The sequence below is a fragment of the Cupressus sempervirens genome, chromosome 7, assembly GCF_028749045.1.
Source record: "Cupressus sempervirens isolate cs-2001-9-10 chromosome 7, ASM2874904v1, whole genome shotgun sequence".
Lineage (NCBI taxonomy): Eukaryota > Viridiplantae > Streptophyta > Pinopsida > Cupressales > Cupressaceae > Cupressus > Cupressus sempervirens.
Genome location: NC_143124.1, coordinates 260,690,657 through 260,711,242, shown reverse-complemented (window position 1 = coordinate 260,711,242; position 20,586 = coordinate 260,690,657). Strand labels below are relative to the sequence as shown.

The following is a 20,586-nucleotide window of genomic DNA, read 5'->3' as shown; positions in this document are numbered from 1 at the left end:
AATTTCTTCAAGCACATTGAGTTGGTGTCTTGCCAATGAAGTGGAAGTCATAGATACCGGTACTCTCTGGTTTTTGCTGGGTGCTGGTGCTGGTGCTGGTGCGCATGGGTGCGTGGACACGTCCTTGTTCTGCATGGTGCACCCAGGAAGCACATCTTGAGAGTGTGGGTGCTCTCTAGATGCTCTGCATGGGTGCATGGATGCATACTTGTTCTGCGTGGGTGCACCCAGGAAGTGCATCCTGGGACTGCAGGTGCTCTCGGGATGCACTGAAGAGCATCCAGAGAGCACCCACACTCCCAAGATGCACTTCCTGGGAGCACCCTGAGAGCATCCGGACAACATCTGCACATATAAAGGCCTTTTGGACACCTAAAGTCACTTACGTGACTATTTTGCACGTGTTTAATTCATTTTTGTTTTTTCTTGTTTTGCTCCTTTCTATTTCAATTTGTATATTTGTCACTTTGAGTTTGTTAAGTTTGAAGTTGAACTATCAATGGTGAAGTATCATGCTATGGAATGGCTTATTTTTGTATATTTCTTGCATTTCGTTGCATATATAAGTTAGTCTATATAATATAATATTATCTATATATTAATATATATAGACACACCCAAACGCATCAAGAATCCCTAAAAAAATCGTGTTGTGCATCAGAATCCGGCACCTGCATCAGCATCAGCATCAGAACCAGAATTGGTAACTTAGCTGCAAATTCACGAGCACGTGATGTTTTATGAGGAGGATGAATTCAAGCTGGAATCAAATGTTTCTCTGCTGGAAGTGGTTGGGTTTTGATGCTATCAGGTGGATTGATTTGTGTGCTGGTGTCTACCTTTAGGAAATTTGCAACACCATTACTGCTGGGCACTACATTTGCAGGCTGCTGTGTATTCATATGGCTGTGAGGGATGTCTTTGGGATAGCTGTGCCCATATAGCAGCTAACGTCAGTGTTGGAAAGGCTGCGCTCAAGTTCTTAGTGGCAGCCATTGTTTGTCCAATGCAACACACACACATATGGGGACTGTTTGGGTTGGTAGAAGGCCTGTGCATTATCAGAGACTTACTCAAGGCTGCCGTATATCATCTGGAGACAGCAGCTTTGCCATTTTCAAATACCAGGTTTCTTGTATTTAAAACAATGAATGTGTACATTGTACATATTTGCATACCCTTGCTTATGTTTGCATAATAAAGAGAGAATTTGCACTTCAATTCCATGCATTGTCTTTCAGTTCATATTCTGAAAAAAGCAAAAAAAATCATATATTTGAAAAAACTCATAAAACTATAGAATTTTCAAAAGAAAAGTATTAATCTTCAGCATAGTGGGGTGTGAGCCAGCAGGCCTCATTACATACAGTATTGCCCCTAATCAGCATCACTCAACACCGCATCAAAATCAAAGTCCTCCAACTCCTTTGAGTCACCACTATGATGGTTCAACTCATCCACCAACACCCCAACCCATCCCTCTGGTGTTTCCTCGTCAACCTGGGCAGCATCTTCAAGATCAACATCTCACTATAAAGCTAGAGTTTGTTGATACTTCAGAATCTAACAATCCCAAAATCAAAGAGCACTATGTACAACCACTAGGTTCTTCACTCATTGAGAGGTAAGGCAATTCCTTTTGGAGTCAATAAAGATGCATGTGGACCAATTCCTCTTTGCAACAACAGAACTGTCAACCTGTGCAAGCAAGAAGTGGCAACCATCTTTAATTTTTGTATACCTCCCTGTGCAATGTCGACCATCCAATAGGGTTAGTTTGAGCTCGTGTAGTTGTATTCAACCTTGTTGTGATCTACTGAATGTTGGAGATCAAAGATTTGTGAAGTCATGGAATTCAACCTTCTTGCTTGCACTATGTACAACCACTAGGTTCTTCACTCATTGAGAGGTAAGGCAATTCCTTTTGGAGTCAATAAAGATGCATGTGGACCAATTCCTCTTTGCAACAACAGAACTGTCAACCTGTGCAAGCAAGAAGTGGCAACCATCTTTAATTTTTGTATACCTCCCTGTGCAATGTCGACCATCCAATAGGGTTAGTTTGAGCTCGTGTAGTTGTATTCAACCTTGTTGTGATCTACTGAATGTTGGAGATCAAAGATTTGTGAAGTCATGGAATTATATGTGAAGTATTGAAGACCCATGTTAATGCATCTTACAAATTGGCAGTACTTTGGTGCATAACATTTGGGATTTAGAGAAAAGGACGCCATATAAAGTGAGTTATTCATTGTGTTCCACCTTTGCATCACAATGGGCTTAATATGTGAAATGAGCCTTGATTAAGCTATGTATTAAGTAAACTATTACCAAATCTTTGTAAAATTATCCATCAAATCAATTCACATTAAAATATTCCTATGTAGATGAGCTTTTTTCTTGTAAAGATGAAATTATAATATATCTTATATAACATTAAAATGTCTTATAACCTTGCTTTATGGTCACCCATTATTATAAAAGATTATGAATTTAATAATAAATCATGACATAAAATCTAATACCGTAATATATGAATTCATATAATTAAAAGGATCTAATTACTAAATCAAAATTAAAACCGCAAAACCCTATGGTTGTACCGGCGAGTACCATGAGTCGCATCACTTGTGGTTCGAGCATATAATTAGCAAATAGAGTGGAAGGAAGGGGCACAAAAGGATAGAGATATCAAATCGAGAAGGGTACAATCCGAACAACCAATCAAGGACCAGGTCGTGCGCATCCAAGTCAAGTCAATCACATATCGTGGAAGACTTCACACCAAATCACCAACCGGGCCCCAGTCCGCCAATCAAGACAAGTATGGAGTCGTCTGACCAAGGAGTTGAGGAATTCAAGAAATACGCAGCTATACAGAGTACAGGACCACCAATTAAATCTGTCCATACATAAAAGGTATGAGTAATTTAAAATGTTAAATGGAATATCTCACCAAGGCAAAAGATACTATATGTTAAATGTGATGAGTTATTACGAAAACATAAATATCCATTTATTTTTAAATCTCATTTATACATCTAAAAGAAAACAACGGTTATTTATTAAGATCAAGAGAGTCCAGTGGGAAGAGAGTGATCTTATTAATTTTAGGTCAAGACAGTCCCACTGGGAAGAGAATGATCTTAACATGGTTATAAGGCCCGAATATTCCATAGATGTTAACATATGCATATGTGTCAAGGGCCCTGGATAGAGAATATCTCTTCTAGAAGGGACCTTAAAGGGAGTGCTTCATAGAAGATGAAGTGAGTGGGGATCTAAGCATCCTCAAAACAAAGATTAAAAGGATATTACTGCCATGCTTTGACGGATCGGGGGAAGAAACTGCTCAAACATGGGTTTAGAAATTGGATGCATATTTATCTTTTAGCCTTATGAAAGAAAAAGATGCAATCAAATTTGCCATACTCCATTTAAGAGGTCCAGCTCATGGCTGGTGGCATTATGGCCGCATAGCACTAGGGCACAAACAAAACACAACATATAATGAATTCATGCAAAGGCTCATTAATTGATTTGATGATAAAGATTTTGAATGGTACTTCCAAGAATTAACTCATCTAAATCAACTAGGAACCGTGGGAGAACATTCACGTAAATTCCTTGAATTATCTGTCTTGATTCCTAATCTTCCTCAAAAAAGGCTCACCCACGTGTATGGAAGGACTTAAGGACCCTATTAAGAGTTCAGTAAAACCCCTTGAACCCCAGAACTTAGAAGAAGCCATTAGAAAAGCTAAAGAGGTCGAGAATAATACACCTAGAGAAAGGTCTAAATACACTATGTATAAAACATCTTACCAGAATGAAAGACCCAAAGGGGACCAAGGTAGACCTTGTTATATATGTAAAGAACCATGGAGCAGAGAACACCAATGTTCAAAAAGAGAAGAGTTGTACCAAAAGAATCTATGCTTCAAATGTAAGTCACCATGGAGTTGAATCCATCAATGCAAAAGAAGGCAAATAAATAATGTAGAAGAATCAATTGAAGAGAATATACTTGGAAAAAAAAAGACTGAAGAACATGAGCATGGGATCATAGCTGTTATTACACAAGAGAATGAGAATAGAGAATGAGAATAGAACCTTCCATATAAACAAGACACTGAGGGGACAAAAATTAATTGCCCTAGTGGATTCCGAAGCTATGCACGACTTCATTGAAAGACATTTAGTCACGAGAAGAAAGCTAAAAACTAAAGAATTCAAGGGATTCAAAGTAGCATTTGGAAATGGTTCAATAGACCATTGTACCACTATTGTACCCCAGTTGGAAATCGACCTAGGAGGACACACTTTAAAAAGAAACTTTTATGGAACGAATATCCAAAATGATATTATCCTAGGAATGCCATGGATAAACTCCTTAGGGAGATTCATAATGGATAGTCCTAATTTAGAAATATGCTTCAAACATGAAGGGAAGGAAATTACACTTAAGGGATTACCAAATTCTTCTCCAAAGGTAGTCTCTTGTAAGAAAATGGCCAAAATACTTAGTCATAACCAAGGTGAATGGATTGCACAATGTTTAGTAATGGACAAATCCAATCCACATGGACAAAAAGTTCATATAGATATCAAACCGATACTGAAAAGGTACAAAAGGGTTTTTGATGAAATTCCCCCAAGGCTTCCCCCAAAAAGAGGGTTTGAACACTCTATAGAACTAGAAGGGGCAAAACTAGTGATAACAACTCCATATCGAGACCCTACGAAGTTCAAAGAAGAAATAGGAAAGACAATTCAAGAATTATTGGAAATGGGCCATATTCAACCTAGTAGTATTAGTCAAAACGAAAGATGGTACCATGAGGATGTGCATAGACTACAAGGCCCTAAATAAGAAAACCATAAAGAATAGATGTCCCATACCAAGGACTGACAAATTAATGCATGAATTGCACGAAGCATGCTACTTCTCAAAAATCAATCTAAGATCAGGATATCACCAGAGAAGAATGAGGAAGGAAGACATTCCAAAGACTACCTTCAGGTGCCTCTATGGGCATTTTGAATTTCTAGTCCTTCCATTTGGTCTCACCAATGCACCAGCAACCTTCCAATCTTGTATGAACCACATCTTTTGGTAACTAAGGAAATTTCTACTCATACTTTTTGATGATATACTTATTTATAGTAAAACATGGGAAGAACATTTGAGACATATTGAGGAGGTTTTGAGCATCTTGGAGACAAAATCATTATATGCCAAAATGTCAAAATGTGAATTCGGATCAGAAGAGATTATATACTTGGGACACAAAATTAGTGCAAAAGGACTAAGTGTCGATGAAGAAAAAATCAAAGCCATTGAGTGGCCAAGACCCAAAACCCTAGCCCAACTTAGGGGGTTTGTTGGGATATGTAGCTACTACAGACGCTTTGTAAAAGGGTTTTCGAAAATTGCATCCCCCCTAACCGATTTAACAAAAAAAGGAGCATTCTCATGGAATGACATATCCCAACAAGCTTTTGAAAAACTCAAAGAAACTATGTGTACTTGCCCTATTCTAGCTATTCCAAATTTCAGCAAACATATCCCAACAAGCGTTTGAAAAACTCAAAGAAACTATGTGTACTTGCCCTATTCTAGCTATTCCAAATTTCAGCAAACCTTTTGATCTACAGTGTGATGCATCAGGATAAGGAATCGGAGCAGTACTCATGCAAAGCAAGAAAGACACCCGATAGCCATTGAAAGTCGTAAGCTCACTGAAGCAGAAAATATTACTCAATGTATGATAAAGAGATGTTAGACATCATGCATGCTCTAGCAAAGTATCGACAATATCTAGTTTGTGGAAGATCCATTGTAAAAACGAATCATAACAGCTTAAGATTCTTATTAAATCAAAACGATCTTAACGATGACAACAAAAGTGGGTTAGCAAAATCCAAGCTTACGATTTTGATATAGAATATGTTAAGGGCTCGTTTGGTCGCAAGCATAGGAATGGAGAATAGGCATGTAATATTGGGAATAGGAATGGCTATTCCAATAACAGGTTTTTTTTGGAATGGGTATAAGCTCATTTTAGAGGCAAAATGGGAATACGTATTCCTATTCCCTATTCCAAGTGATGAACCAAACAGAAAATGGAAAACGTATTCCAACTTTTCTATTCCTATTCCAGCAACAAAACGGGCCCTAAGGGAGTTACTAATGAGGTTATGGATGCCCTCTCGAGAAGATCCCATATTAATAATATTACTAACATATCCAAGGACTGGAAGGGAGACATTATAGCAAAATATACAAAGGATGCCCAACCACAAGAAATATTAGAAGAGAAATTACCTAATAAAGATTTCAGAGTCTGGGATAGTTTAATCCTCTACAAAGGAAGGGTATATTTAGCCCCACAATCAAAGATTAAAAGCAAAAAAGAATATCATGACAACCCATTAGCAGGTCATCAAGGATACTACAAAACATACAAGCATATTATGAATAGTTTAATCCTCTACAAAGGAAGGGTATATTTAGCCCCACAATCAAAGATTAAAAGCAAAAAAGAATATCATGACAACCCATTAGCAGGTCATCAAGGATACTACAAAACATACAAGCATATTAGAGAAATATTCTTGGAAAGGGTTAAAAAAAAGATGCACTAAAATATGTACAAGAACGTGTCAACGGAATAAAGTGGAATTGCAACACCCTTCAGGATTACTACAACCATTACCCATTCCAAACCAAAAAAGGGAGAGCATATCAATAGATTTCATAAGAGGACTTCCAAAGATCCAAGGAAAAGACAACATATTTGTGGTCATAGATAGACTTACAAAATATGCACTTTTTTTTAACATCTCAACGGAATACAAAGCAAACCAAGTAGCTGAATTATTCTTTAAAGAGATTTTTCAACCCCATGGGCTCCCTCAAAATATTTTAAGTGATAGCAACAAGTTTCTCAGTAAGTTCTAGCAAGAACTCTTCCGTTTAGCAAGCACAATCCTAACTCCTAGTACAAGTTATCATCCTCAAACTGATGGACAAACAGAAATTGTCAATAAGTGGTTAGAAGGATACTTCAAGAACTACGTTACCGGACACCAAAGTGCTTGGATTAAGTTGTTGCATTTAGGAGAACATTGCTATAATACTACTCACCATATGTCAATACGAATGAGCCCATTAAGGCAATCTATGTATATGAGGCTACATCTTTTGGGAACCTAATAACACAAGAAAGTTTAGTACTAGGTGCACAAGATTTTGTAAAACAAAGCATGGACATCATCAAAACCCTAAAAGAAAACATGTATCAAGCACAAAATCAACAAAAACTATATGCAAATAAGAAATGAACCGAAAGAACCTTTACAGCTAGGGATTTAGTAGTCTTACGATTGCAACCATACAAACAAACATCAATCAAGAAAAATGGTGCTGAGAAGCTGAAGCCATGATTCTACAGACCCTATAAAGTACTAAGGAAGATTGGTGAAGTAGCCTATTGTTTACCGTACTGGTAAAGAATTCAACACATACAGACAATGGAACACGAACACGAACAGCGGAATTATATTCGCATATGCCAGACATACATTATGCTTCATAAGATGAGTAATAGAAGATGATTTACAATGATCCCAGACGGGATATAAATACTATCCGCCGAACCTTACCGGAGGAGTACGTCAGCCACAAACATTATATCCGCTACAAACTATTTACCCGTTGGCTACAAAATACAAAACACTGACGACAATCATTCCGTCGGCTATTGAAACACCGCCGAGACCATCTAGTCGGCTAACATCATCCCCCCCAAAAAGAAAAGTCATCTCCGGACGACAATTACAAAATATCTGAAACAAATTAACAAACAAAATACATTAACAGAGTGACTACAAAAAAAAATCTACTTTTGTCACATCACTTCCACATTCATCCCGTTACATCTGTAGCCTCTGCTAACACAATACTGTCTCCTCAAGCTAACCTTGATAGCCACCCGTGCTACTTTCTCTGCTTCCAACACTAGGTCCACTGAGCTAAGTGTCACTGCACTGCCTCCAACTGGATGATTAGCTCCTCCCGAGCTCTCTACGCATCCACCAAGACAGCCTCCCGGCCAACACCTACTCCCAGTGCCTCTGGTACACAGAAAGTCCATGCCTGCAACAACTTCAACTCTTCTCAACTGGTTAGACTCCCACGACTGATATCCGCAACAACTGGGGGTCCAAGGGGCAACGCCCCCGGCGGGGTTGAGGGGCAGCGCCCCAGGTGCGCTCCTTGTCGTAGCACAGGGCGGGGTCGAGGGGCAACGCCCCTCGCCACCAAGACCAAATTAGCACTTTGCAACCCACACAGAAATGCACGAAGCACACCATCTTTGTCATTTTCTGTCGATTCTACACTCTTTCTAGCAACCACGGATGCGTCCCCTTTCCTTTGGCATCGTCTGTAACTCATTCTGAACAATTTGAATTTGTCGTCGTTTTTTTTTTTTTTTGAGTTTCCTCCGCCCGTTACCCCGCGGAAGAGGCCAACAAAATTATGCCATAACCAAGCACACCTTTCCCACCGACCTCCGACAAGCAAATAACTACAGGAGGAATCTTGAATCCGACCTCCGCAAATAAGGCAAAAAATTATTCCACGGCAGATCAAACAAGGAGAGACAACCCGCATGGAACTCAGAGTGCGGCAGTGAGTTAAACGAGGGAATCGAACACGAGCTTCCGAGCTTGAAAACGGTGTGAATAACCCGCGAAAAGAGGACCTCCGAACAAGTTGCCGCGGACAAGTGCCTGCGGAAGAGGTCCGTGGAACACCTCCTACGGACAGGTGCCCACAGGGCACCTCCCGCGGTCAGGTGCTCGCGGGGCACCTCCCGCAGAGGCTTTTTTTTCTAAATTTTTTTTTGTTTTTTTTTTTTTTTTCAATTTTTGTTTTTTTTTTTTCCTTTTTTTTTTTTTAACAAAAATAAAATAAAATTGAAAGACAGCACCTCCATTTTGCCTCCAGGCATCACCATTCTGCAACGACGACGGAGTCAGCTGGCCATTCTGTGACAGCGACGGAGTCTTCCTGGCACCATATATTTGCAATTTAAATCCATTGACTATCGGAGGCACCTCTTGCTCGTCCAATGTCTCCAATTTTATCACTCGATTGTTGCCGACCTCCCGGGTCTGATATGGTCCAACCCATCTTGCCTTAAACCTTTCCTGTTTGATTTCATCCTGACCATCATACTTGAATACCAACTGCCCCGGCGGAAACTTGTTGAGTTTGAGATGTTTGTCATGCCAGGCCTTACGTCTGTTCTGTGTCACCTCCGTTGCCCACTGTGCCTGCGGTCATCGCACATCTAACTTATTTCCTTGTTGTCGGCACCCTTCAACCAATTTTATGGTGCGATGAATTCTTTTCTTCTTGTGCGGTCCGTTCACCATGTACCGGACAATGGAATTTTTTTTTTCTGGGTCTGTATTGTATGTCCTTCCCTTCTTCAGCCATAACCTCCTTTGCGTCATCTGCTTCTCTGTACTCCTCCGGACACTCATTTTCCTCCTTTTTCTCACCTTCGTCGACCCTTAGCATATTACAACTCAAAAAGAGTTCGTAGTCTTCTATTTGCCAATGGTAAAGGCCATTCACCAAGTCTAGGTCGTTGTCATTTGATCCTTCGTCTAGTCTCAATATTCCTTCTTCGTCCGGTTCCATTCTCCTCTTTCTTTCGTCATCATTTCTTTCGTCGTCACTGTCGCCTTCACCTTCTAAGTCTGACGATGTTGCCTCCTCACCTACCATTTGTATGTGCAGGTCAACTATGAATTTTTTGCCTCCGTGCTCCATTGATAGGGTATTTCGTTTCCAATCATGTTTTACTTTTGCTTACACCAACCAAGTCCGTCCAAGAATAGCATCATATCCTTTTTTTTCAATGGAATAACCACAAAATCCAATAGAAATGGTTGTGTTCCAATAGTTAACGATTGCGCCTTCAAGATTCCCAATGGTTTGATTCCGTGTTGGTCTGCCGTGAGCAACTGGAATGCAAGTGGCCATAAGGTCGGCTTTCCAAATTTCTTCCAGGTATCCTCCGGTAACACATTCACGCTGGACCCTCTGTCGACAATTGTGTATGTCAGAACCTTTCCCAAAATTCCCATCTCGACGACCGTCGGATGCCTTCCCGTTTTGAGAGCCAGAAGAATTGGGTCTATTGCCGCCGTTGCACTACTATCCCTTCCTTTGTCCTCCGTTGCTTTCGAAAATGGTGCATGATTTAGAATGGCCGTCCGTAACTAGGGCATTGTGAGAAGGTCACTTATCTTGACCGGTATCTCTGTTTGTAAGATCTGTCCTACAATGTTTTGTTCTACGAAGTTCCTTGCCAAGGTGTCGGTGATGTCCTTCAACTGAGATGTCCCCGCTGACGATGCCTTTGCAATTTTCGACTGCGCTTCCCCCAATTTTCTCTTTTCCTCCGCTTGCCTACGTGTAATTGCCAGAACCTCCTCTACATCCGTGTCGACAGTGATCAAGTTTACTCCAGACTTTGGACACTTGGAATCTTCGTGATCACTGAGTCCGCACCATCTACATAATAATTTCGGTATGTTTGCCGCTATACAATCCCGCGCAAAATGACCCCACAAATTACATGCTCAGCATTGAACAATCGGCCATCTGTTTGCATCATACTGAGTTCGACTTCGGCTCCCATTATTATTGTTATTATTTGTATTGTTGTTATTTTGCCCTCTGCTATTATTCCTGTATCCTCCGGATGTGGCACTTGCACTATTCGTATTTCCGCTACTACCCGATGGGGAAGCCTCTTGTGTAAAAAAACCTGCGGAGATCCTCTTATCTTCATGTTAAAGGGGCACTCTTTTGTCGAATGGCCCATGATCTGAAAAATGTCGCAGAATTGGTTCTTTGGACACAATCCTTTAGTATGACCATCAGTCTTACACTCCGTGCACCACAGTTCAGTGCCTTTTGGCTCCTTGTGCATGTTTTTAAACTCCATCATGCGAACCATATCCTTCTGTAGGGCACGAACCTTCTTGCTATTGCCTTCGTCATCGCTGCTATCATCTCTGGCAGGGTCGTCGTCATCAGAATCAGAGGAGCTAGTTTTCTTCTTCTTTGTCTTCTGCTGACTTTCAAGGTCCAGTGCTCTGTTATACGCGTCCGCATATGACGACGGTGGCACAATTTTCATTTTCCTCCGCAACTTCGAGCGTAGGTCATCCACGAACCATCTTTTCTGCAATCCGTCCGCCGGCTTGCTTTCCATTTTGTTTATTAAGTCTTTTAATCTCCTAACGTAGACGCGGACAGTTTCGTACTTCCCCTGTTTGGTATTGAAAATCTCTGCTACGATTTCATTATCATCTCGCAAGAGTTTAAATTCCGCCAGGAACTCCTTTTTAATGTTATCCCAGCTATTTAGCTTTTGTGAATTCGTATCCGAAAACCAATCAATCGCCACACCCCGTAGGGTTGCCAAAAATTGCCTGACCCATTCGTTGGCATCTGTGATTCCATTTGCCCGCCAGATCGTCTCACATGTCTTACAATTTCGGATGGGGTCGGTTGTACCATCGCCCTCAAACTTGGCAGCTTTTCTTTGGGTCCCGCCATCACAACTGAAGTTGGTAGAGGCGTTACTGGGTCCTGCGCTGTTTACTCCAACACCGGAGGTCTGCACTCCCACACCGGAGGGCTCAACAACTACGAACCTTGGTGAAGAAGAAGGATCTTCTGAAGTTGTCTCCCGAGGTAACTCCACCCTCGTGCTCCCTTGGCACTTGGCACTGCGAGCCATGCGAGTTGATGCTCTTTCATCTGAATTTTCTTCCCTCGGCAAACACAAATTCAAGAACTCCTCCCCTGCTTCTTCCACCAATTCCACCCGTTGCCGAGTCTCCTCCAACAATTCTTCGATGCTCCAGTTTCCGTCGGCAATCTTCTGAAATCTCCATTGGCGTTCGGCTTGCTATGCCAGAATTAAATTCTCTTGCATAGTACGAGTTCCATCTTTTCCCTTGACCTTATTCCGATCCTTGTTAAGCTGATTTGGCATTAATCTTCATTCCTCCCACCTTCCAAATTCATAAGGCAACGGCACCAAATGTTTACCGTACTGGTAAAGAATTCAACATATACAGACAATGTAACACGAACACGAACAACAGAATTATATTCGCGTATGCCAGACATACATTATGCTTCATAAGATGAGTAATAGAAGATGATTTACAATGATCCCAGACGAGATATAAATACTATCTACCGAACCTTCCCGGAGGAGTCCGTCGGCCACAAATATTATATCCACTACAAACTATTTACCCGTCGGCTACAAAATACAAAACACCGACGACAATCATTCTGTCGGCTACAGAAACACCATCGGGACCATCCAGTCGGCTGACACCTATGAGCTCGAACTTCCCCAAGATAGCAACATACAGAACACATTCCATGTTTCTCGTCTCAAAAAAGCTTTAGGACAAAGAGTAACTCCATGTGAATAGTTACCCCCCTTGGATGATGAAGGTCAACTCATTCTAATACCCTAAGTTATGCTAGACACCTGTGAGAAAAGAATGAGGAATAGAACTATTACCAAATTCCTAATAAAGCGGAAGAACCTACTTGAGGCAGATGCTACATGGGAAAATAAAGAAATGATTAAGTTGCTTGAGGACAAGCAAATTCAAGATGGAAGGACTGAAATGAGCCTTGATTAAGCTATGTATTAAGTAAACTATTACCAAATCTTTGTAAAATTATTCATTGAATCAATTCATATTAAAATATTCCTATGTAGATGAGCTTTTTGCTTCTAAAGATGAAATTATAATATATCTTATATAACATTAAAATGTCTTATAACCTTGCTTTATAATCATGATGTCACCCATAATTATAAAAGATTATGAATTTAATAATAAATCATTACATAAAATCTAGTACCGCAATATATGAATTCATATAATTAAAAGAATCTATTTACTAAATCAAAATTAAAACTGCGACACCCTATGGTTGTATCAGCAAGTACCATGAGTCACATCACTTGTGGTCCAAGCATATAATTAGCAAATATAGTGGAAGGAAGATGGACAAAAAGACAAAGAAATCGAATCAGGAAGGGTACAATCCGAACAACCAATTAAGGACCCAACCATGCGCATTCAAGTCAAGTCAATCGCATATCGTGGAAGACTTCACACCCAATCACCAACCGGGCCCTAGTCCGCCAATCAAGACAAGTATAGTCATCCGACCAAGGAGTTGAGGAATTCGAGAAATACACGGCTATACAGGGTATAGGCCCACCAATCAAATCCATCAATACATAAAGAGGTATGAGTAATTTAAAATGTTAATATGGAATATCTCACCAAGACAAAAGATACTATATGTTAAATGTGATGAGTTATTATGAAAACATAAATATCCATTTATTTTTAAATCTCATTTATACATATAAAAAAACAATGGTTATTTATTAAGATCAAGAGAGTCCGATGGGAAGAGAGTGATTTTATTAATTTAAGGTCAAGAGAGTCCCACTAGGAAGAGAGTGATCTTAACATGGTTATAAGGCCAAAATATTACGTAGATGTTAACATATGCATATGTGTCAAGGGCCCTGGATAGAGAATATCTCTTCTAGGAGGGACCTTAAAGGGAGCGCTTCATAGAAGATAGAGAAGTAATCGGGGATCTAAGCATCCTCGAGAGGGTTATTAATCCTGATGTTGAGACGTCTTTAAGGTTGGGTTAGGATAGAGGGTAGAATAGTGAATTAAATTTTATTATTGTATAAATTCTAACATTGATTTTGCAGGTATTATTGTCCTTACTAACAAGGACATTACAATATGTTGCTCATATCACCCCAAAAAGTGGGATCCTTGGCCAAAATTGTTTGTTTTACCTTCCCAAGCATGGTTGTCAAATATCTCATATATCTCTTAGAGGCTAGGAGAGTATGTATCAACATATTTAATGACATCTAGAATAGTTGAGAGGAAAGAGAAAACATATCTACAAAATGCAAACAAAAAGTTGAAACACTAGATAGTTGAATTAAAATACTAAAATCAACATTTAAACATGAAAATCAGCTATGTTATATTTAATATATAATAAAATCAGCAATGGTTTTCAAGGATCTTTTGTTTGATAGCTTTTCCTTTAGTAGAGCTTGATTTAGGTCATCTACTCCGCTCTAAATTCACCATCATCTTTTTAAAACCTTACCCTTTGCAGTTTGTTTGCTTTGAAGTTAAAGTCAAGTTGAAATCCATTATGTCAACTAGCTTAAGTCCTTTTGTGACACCAGCATATCACAACAATACAACTGAGTGTGAGTTTACAATAAAGAATCTTGAGATTGTCTCATTTGATCAAATGTCCATATATATTATTTATCATATAGGCATTCTTATTTATGAGACTTAGAGATTTGGCGTTTCATTTGAAATACTAAGTATTCAATTATGCATGTTGTAGTGGCATAAAACTCACATCAACAAAGCTCAAACTCCTTTATGGCAACTGTCAAACTCTACATTGAAAATCTGCATCCCTTTGCTTCCCTAAACAATCCGCAACTTCAAGAAAATAAGATCAAGCATGACATGTGACTTACATATTGATCACCGGTTGATGTCTGATATAAGTCCACCCATCCATCACAATAACCTTTCCTAATCCAAGCTTTCCTCATATCCTCCATTAGCAAATTAACCTTGGAATACTTTGTCTAGGAGGGCGGTGTAGCTTATGATCTATAGAAAGTACAAATGAGGTGTCTATAGAGGCTACATCTCTAATCATTTGTTTGAAAAAAGAAGGAATGGACCACGTGAAATGGGATAGCATGAGCAAAAAGAATTTGGCAATGGAAGAGTTTATTGCATCAAATTCTTGCACATTAAACATAGCTTCAATTGTCCCTAGCTTCTCATCACCACTAATCTTCTTTCCTCTTGTGGAAATTTCACTAATACCAACCAGCGATGCCATATGCATATATAATTATGCACTTCCAAAAGAATGTGCCAACATTACCACACCTTGTTTTCTCATTTCTGCCTCCATGTGGATCAATTAGCCTCTATCTTCTCATTCCCTTTTTTACTTGACAAGTTTTAACCCCACGACTCGTAACACCCAAGAAACAAGACCAGACCCCTGTGTACCTGCCTCTAAACTCCTTTCCAAAATGATAAAACCAAACCCCCCGCCCCCCCCGTTTTTTTCCCCTTTTTATCCACAATTATAACAAGTTGGAGATGAGGCCTTTTTGTTAAAAGGGCCCTTTACATATATTTCCAAGACTTCTAAAGGACCTCTGAAAAGGGTTTGTCTATTGTCCACATCGACCCTCAACACTTAAACTTGTATTTGTTTCAATTTCTCCCCCTTCATTCTTAAACTTGCATTTGTTTCAATTTCTTCCCCTTCATTGTTCACTACAACTATCATTCTCACTGGTGCACCTGTTGTTTTTTATGAGATTTAATGCAACTGTTAACTGAAAAAATAAACAGGCATTTCATGCTTGGAAGTTCAAACTTTGAAAATAAAACATAAAACCTCTTTGAAGAAAATGCAGTCCGCCCCCTGCCCCAGATTCAATCTCTTTCGCAGCTGTCCTTCAATCCCTGCTAAAAAGAAAATTTATTCCTTCAAAACCTACCACCCTTCTCTTAGTTTTCACAAACAACAGTTGTAATAAAGCAGAATGAATCCCTTTTCCTCTTTTTGGGTGAGGTAGGACATGGGGGTCGACATTACAAACTATAAAAAGAATCTTAAGGTCCGAGTGTTATCTTTTTAAATGGGTTTCATATCAGCAATAACATCCCCAAGACAGCCGAACATCCCTGACGTTAAGCTTGGATTTTCCAAGTCATAGGGGGCATTTCCTTGAATTTTCCACAGAAAGGAGTCGCCCAAGGACATCCCCCAAGGAATCCCTGAGACATCTAGGAAACGGGGACACATCCCTCAATCTCTTTCGCAGCTGTCCTTCAATCCCTGCTAAAAAGAAAATGTATTCATTCAAAACCTACCACCCTTCTCTTAGTTTTCACAAACAACAGTCGTAATAAAGCAGAATGAAGCCCTTTTCCTCTTTTTGGGTGAGGTAGGACATGGGGGTCGACATTACAAACTATAAAAAGAATCTTAAGGTCCGAGTGTTATCTTTTTAAATGGGTTTCATATCAGCAATAACATCCCCAAGACAGCCGAACATCCCTGACGTGAAGCTTGGATTTTCCAAGTCATAGGGGGCATTTCCTTGAATTTTCCATAGAAAGGAGTCGCCCAAGGACATCCCCCAAGGAATCCCTGAGACATCCAGGAAATGGGGACACATCCCTCAATAAGCTTGGGAAATATAGGTCTAGAAGATATGTGCAGTTGTCACTGGCTTAATAAGATAATTGATGCAACTACTGCCATGCTATGTTCATTGCTGATTTGTTTTGTTCTTACCACACTACTATTGTTGTTGGTAAATGTATAGTGTAGCCGACGGGTAGAATAGTATCCGAACGGGCGCATGACGCTTGAATCACCCCTTCGAAAAGGTATATGTACACATCCGAGATGGACTTTGGAATCGTCGATTGATCATTGTAGTCATTGTAATCGGATTGTAATCTGCAAGTGCATACATAAATAAAGTACCTGTTCTGAATTGAATCGTGTTATACATGTGTTGAACTTCTTACCCTATGCGATAAATGTTCTAGGTTATTGAGGCTGCCATACAGCTATGAATCATCCCAGACCGTACGGACGGTTGGAGAAAATTCAATAAATATTTCAAGGACCGTACACAAGAAAGGATTTGAAGCAGATGAAAATGCAGAAGGATGGATATCATAAGGATTGAAAAAAGCATTGTCAAGCAAGGTAAAAAGAAATTCTTTAGAGCCGTACTGGGGAATTTCATAGAAGTTGTACCATTAAAAGGACTAAGCCATACTTTTTCAAAGAAGCCGTACTTTTCTAAGACAAGGTAGCCGTACTAAGGAAGTCGTACCATCACTTGGGAGGCTGAATCCAATCAAGAGGTATCATAGGAATTATTCACAGGATTTGAATAAGCCGTACAGTACTGAAGCCAGCAAAAATTGTGGAAAGTAACTGCCATAATGGTGTGACATTTATTCACAAAACGACAAAAAGGTGACAGTTATGCAATCAACCGGAAAGAGGGCTTGGAAGAGAAAACTAGACGAAGACATGAACAAGAACACAAAGACACTACCATCTGGAATTCGTGTGGCTGGAGGGACTTATGCAAGGTCCAGTAATGCAGGTGCAAGTAAGAAGAAAACAAACCAAACGAAGCAGCCGGGAGAACTTCCTACAATATAAAGTATCACATTCGAAGGGTTAAATGGTGCAAAGTGCCGGAAATGGTGGCAGGAGACTCTGGACAACCACCTGGTGAAGGCTAGTATCCGAAGAGCACAGGTTGAATGGGTAGTCCAAATGCCTGTATTTTGCATCAAAGACTACGAAGGGTTTTTGCGCATTATGATTGAAACATATGACAGGTTCTCTAGAAGCAGTACATTTGAATATCTTGGTTGCAAGTTAACAGTATCATTCAGACCGGCTGATTTTACACGAGTATTTGGCATATCTGGTCATGCACAGGGAGGGAGAAAAATAGAAAGCAAGCCGAAAAAGTTGAGCCGTGAAGTGAAGCTGAAGCTGATACAGCTCATGTGCGGAGACCTGTCGCAGGTAGAACAAGAGGCTCTTTCAGACACGTCCAAAGGCAGAGGACTAAAGAAATCTAATATCCAAGAGGGGCATTAGCGTTGTTTAATGGACATAGTTAACAGTCGTCTCACGGGTTCAAGCCGCGCTTCAGGTATCTCTTTTCCCCACGTAGCCATGATGAACGGAATTTTGCACGGCAAAGTTTATGATTGGGCAGCATTATTGGCCGAGCGGATGTCAGAGTTTATGACATTGTAGCACAACGTTCTATATGCGACATTATGCTATTGGTCTATTCTTGGATGCGACGACATAGATGATCCTGGATGATGCACTGGAGGCAAAACCGAGACCACTCGCGCCTGGCGAGCCACCTATAATGCAGTGGAAGCACTTGGATACTCTCTGCACCAAAAAAATAGGACAGAAGCGACCAAGGCTGGATGGTGGTGACACAGATAGCGGCCGAGAGGAGACATCTTCAGAGGAAAATGGGTATGAGGGGGAAGAGGAGGATGACGAAGAGGTAGAAGTGATCATAGCCACGCCTTTGAGATTTCCACGGCCTGTGCTTTCGGCTACGACACACTTGGTTCCTATAGGTACACATGGTATTCCAAGATTTGGACAGTTCAGAGAGCCGGTGGTGATGACGCCAGTTTCAGCTACAACGCAGCCCACCGTAGAGACATGCACCATAGAAACACGAGTTGTAGCGGAGTCACATCCAGCACCGACGGAGATAGTAGCTCCGGAGGCACCGATGGAGCCGGCTCGTGAGACTCTACCAGATATAGGAGAGACTTTGGTACCTGACAGGGAGATGGAGATAGACACAGAGACAGGGGTGTTGGAGGTACCCGCAGGCGAGGAGTTGGGGGCATCAGGTGTCCAACTAGATGTAGTAGGATCTAATGCGGTGGTCGCAATAGACACGGCACTGTTGGCATCACCTAAGCAGGACAGCGAGAGAGGAGACCGAACCCAGAGGGTGAGTGCTTTTCTGAGTACAAAGTTCCACCGTACTCCGACACCTCGAGTGACATACTTGCTAACACCCACGCGGGAAGCAGTTTCGAAGAACCCATTTCAGGAGGTTGCGCAGGCACAGAATGAGGGAGTACCGCGTAGCGCTGTTGAGCGCATGGCAGATGCAATAGAGAAGGCTATGGGTACACAGCAGGAACACCCACTATCGCAGGAGACAGCGAGGACAAAGGCAATTTTTCTTGATGATGTCGCAGCTCTAGCATCTCGGGCTCGCCAGGTTATAGATTCAGCAAAGACGCAGGCGTTGGAGTCGGTAGGGAAGGAGCTGGAGAGAGTCATATCCTTCATACGGACGAGATGTCCAGCTGCTTTTACGGGTTGTTTTGAGGAGAGGGGATGGCCTGATGTGGAGACCACGAAGATGCGACAGGATTGGTCCATGACGAAGGAACCTGAGACAGAGAGTCGGATTGACAGACTAATTCAGAAGATAGCGAAGTTACACATGGAGACATACTACACTCTTCGGAGGAGTCAGGCGGATCAGGTAGCAGCTAAGACAGCTCGGGAGGAGTAAGCTGTCAGGTTAGCCTCGAAAAGGGCAGCCTGGGAATCTGAGAGGGCGGCCTGGCAATCCAAGAGGGCAGCCCTGTTAATGGAAAAAGAAAAGATGGCAGCAGAAAAGGAGAAGGAATTGGGAGAAGTCAGAGAGATGATGCAATCAGCCCTAGAGCTCCAGTTGGAAGCAGAAGCTGAGCTGAAGATCAAAAAAGAACAAGTCTACAAGCTAAGGGCAGAGGTGAACGAGTTGCGGACGCGGACAACCACTACGCCTGGGACGCATCCCTCTATCTAGTATTTATGCATTGATGTAATTTGTTAATGGAATTTTGTAACGAATTTTGTTGTATTGTCGTCCGGAGACGACCTTTCTTTTGGGGGGCGATGATGTTGTCGGTAAATGTATAGTGTAGCCGACGAGTAGAATAGTATCCGAATGGGCGCATAATGCTTGAGTCACCCCTTCGGAAAGGTATATGTACATGTCCGAGATGGACTTTGGAATCATCGGTTGATCATTGTAGTCATTGTAATCGGATTGTAATCTGCAAGTGCATACATGAATAAAGTACCTATTCTGAATTGAATCGTGTTATACATGTGTTGAACTTCTTACCCTATGCGGTAAACAACTACCACTACCTACCTTCCTCCATCCCCATCCCCAAAATGCCATGGAATGTAGATATCTCTCAAACCATTCAAAATTTTCTCTTGAAAGTTTACTACATTGCCTATATCAGGGTCTAAAATATCCTTAGCAATTGGGTTTGTTTCAACTCTAACAAGGCCCCCAATTTCAATGTTTTTGTAAACCCAAATCCCAGTGTAGTGTCCTAAGATATTAAGAATTTAATGTTGCTTTTACCCAATTCTCAAGAGTTTCAATTCTTCTAAAGTTGTATGTCGCAGATAAACTGATTCTAGAGATTGCAAGTGCCACTCACGGAGGTTGCAATTTGGGAAATAATTTTCACAGCAAGATCAGAAATCTAGTGAATAAGAAAGTTATTAGCAGACTTAACAGCAACATTAGAAGGGCCAACAAAAGAGACTGAAATGGCTCTCTAATGTGAGAAAAGATGCACACGAGGATGAATGGCCAAAGGCAAAGAAAGGTCGATCCACACGATCAGAGAACATGTGTAAACTGTCAAGCAAGTAAATTGTGTTCCAACTTCTACCAATCCATAGGTAGTTGAGCCTGACATATTTTATAGATCAAAGGAAATCTTAAATGGGAAGCTGCCATTAAGGTG

The 20,586-nt window shown here is 40.8% G+C and overlaps 1 protein-coding gene across 1 annotated transcript in view; it reads right to left on the bottom strand.

Moving 5' to 3' along the window:
- Window positions 1-1,302: 1,302 nt before the first annotated feature.
- The window catches only part of LOC149546443 (guanine nucleotide-binding protein subunit gamma 1-like), a 93,257-nt gene continuing 73,973 nt past the window's right edge, over window positions 1,303-20,586 (bottom strand). Inside the window, exon 4 of the mRNA XM_089791212.1 lies at window positions 1,303-2,902. Coding sequence (XP_089647338.1) covers window positions 2,761-2,902 — 142 coding nt within the window. The 3' untranslated portion in view covers window positions 1,303-2,760. The remainder of the gene's footprint in view (window positions 2,903-20,586) is intronic.